Source organism: Gavialis gangeticus, unplaced genomic scaffold, assembly GCF_001723915.1.
Source record: "Gavialis gangeticus isolate Ggan-Ray unplaced genomic scaffold, GavGan_comp1, whole genome shotgun sequence".
Classification (NCBI taxonomy): domain Eukaryota; kingdom Metazoa; phylum Chordata; order Crocodylia; family Gavialidae; genus Gavialis; species Gavialis gangeticus.
The window spans coordinates 49,662,988-49,665,240 of NW_017729031.1; the positions used below are offsets into that span (position 1 = coordinate 49,662,988).

Consider the following 2,253-nt stretch of genomic DNA (forward strand, 5'->3'; position numbering starts at 1 on the left):
CCACGCTCACCAGCTGCTGCTGTAGCTGTCAGGGCTTCTGGGAGCTCATGGCAGAGCCCTCCTCATGCACCATGAGGCAGTGGGGGGCAGTGGGGATTGCCCCCCTTTCTGGCAGGAGCTGGTGAGTGCAAGGCTTTTTTTTTTTTAAGGAGCTGGGACGCTGGGGTCAGGAGGGGCAGCCATTGATGGGGCTGGGACAGTAGGCAGGGGTTGGAGGGCACTCATGGAGGCTGGGGGAGCTGGGAGAGTGGGTGGGGGATGGGGCCTCTTTGATTCAATGGCAGCCAAATCTCCAAATCAGATATGGCCAAATGATGGGCAATCACAGTTCAGATCTGAGAAATATTTGATCTGCCTCCAGCTACCACAGCAAAAGGGAATAACAAAGGTCTTAGGGAGAAAATATTTCAGCATGTTTTTATACAGGCCTACTTAAGAGGAAAGACTATGGACTGGTTGACAGTACAATTCATTCTTTAGCTAGCTGTGTCAGACATGCTACATTTAGTTTATACAATCAATAGTACGTAATTTTCATGGTATTTCTTACCCTGCATCTGTGCCATTACCACAAAGTAGGGCATCTTTTTCTCCTTCTAACTTATAAAAATGACCTATGAACAAAGAAGTTTGAAATATAACACATTAGTAAACTAAAGGAATGCTCTATCAAGTTACTGTAATGAATGATAAACATCAATAGCTTCAAAATCCATTTGTTAATAAGTAAAGTAAATGTTATGAGTCATAGTTATTTGAACAAAACAGGTTTGGATTATTTTTAAGATAAGAATTTAAATTGGTACTCTTTAATCAATCATCTAGAAAAATAAGATATAAATGTCACTACAGCTGTAAATACAACCTATTAACATTTTAGTTAATTTGTCATTTATTTCTAACTAGCAAAAGACATAAGAAAGAGAATGGCACATGTATTTACTTGTACAAACACTTAAGTGATTCTAGTTCCCTATATTTCATAACATCTTCAATAAAACATGTACAATCGATTTTTGCTCAGAAATTACATCACAATACAAGCAAATTAGAACAACCAAGACATTTTTGTTAAAAGATGACACAGAATTTCTCCTATTAGTTTGAAAGGGTGTTTCATGTATTAACATTGAGATTTTGTAGTAAAGAGGAATTCTTACTGATTTTACAAATATTACTGAGGCTTTTTAAGAATCTCTTAACTGATTCACAAATACATACTGATTTACTGTCAAACTGAATATAAAAACTGATGCTGCTGACAAACTGACTTTAACTGAGAAATAATCAGCACCTCAAAATCTTAAGTTGGAACATAGGAATCATGTAGGAATGCTTTAGACTGCCCAGGGTGTATATTATTCCCCTCTGATGACAAGGAAAACTTCTTTCATTCCAAAAGATAATGTATTCTAGTTGATTTCTTTCCAAAGTTAAGTGCTTATTTAGAACCTGCTTGGCTAATCTGTTAGAAATATGGTCTTTTCTGTCCTGTTACTGTGAAAAATATGTTGCAAGTTATCCACAATGTGGGAAGAGTAGGTAAGACTGTTATTTTATATAATACACTGCTTTGCTATTGTCTATGACTGCTAGTTCTGTATGACAGTACACGAGGTAGGAATGCCTTTCAAGACAAAGAATCACTATGATTTCTAATATGGTTTATATGAAGACAATAGCAAATTGCTCATCAAGAATGATGTGGGGAGGGGGGGCAGGCAGGGACACAGCCCCATGTCTGCCCCCCCCTTGACTTGGAGTTCCGTCCTGCTCCTCCCCTCCCATCCCATATCAGGCCTGAGCCCGCTCCTCCCCTCCCCACCCACCATGTCAGGCCCAGGCCCATGCCCATGCTCAGGCCCAGGCCCACTTCTCCCTTCCCCCTGCACTGCATTGGGCCTGGGGCTCAGGGCCACTCCCTGCTTCCACCACTTGGGCTCCGGGCCCACTCCACCCACCGCCACCATGTTCCCTGTCTGGAATGCTCTTGAAGCACTCTGACTGGTGCTTCAGACAACCAACCAGAGTGTGAATAAAGCGTTATGGACAGACATAAGGCTTTTATAATATTTGAATTCCTCTAGAAAGGAACGAAGACCTCTGGCTGTGAAGGTGCACTCAGTCCTCTGTGCATCATCTACAGTAGCTGTTAGAGAGCAAGCTGGAAGCTAGGTAATACGCCACTAGGCAGATTTTGAGGCACAGTCCACTATTTCATAGTTTCTAGGGTCGGAAGGGACCTGAGTAGAT

At 41.6% G+C, this 2,253-nt stretch overlaps 1 protein-coding gene across 3 annotated transcripts in view; it reads right to left on the reverse strand.

Moving 5' to 3' along the window:
- The window catches only part of LOC109301518 (sodium channel protein type 2 subunit alpha-like), a 302,173-nt gene that overhangs the window by 118,187 nt on the left and 181,733 nt on the right, over positions 1-2,253 (reverse strand). For all 3 annotated transcript variants that reach the window (XM_019522731.1, XM_019522729.1, XM_019522730.1), the window contains exon 8: positions 551-614. In XM_019522731.1, the coding sequence (XP_019378276.1) occupies positions 551-614 (64 nt within the window). The remainder of the gene's footprint in view (positions 1-550; positions 615-2,253) is intronic.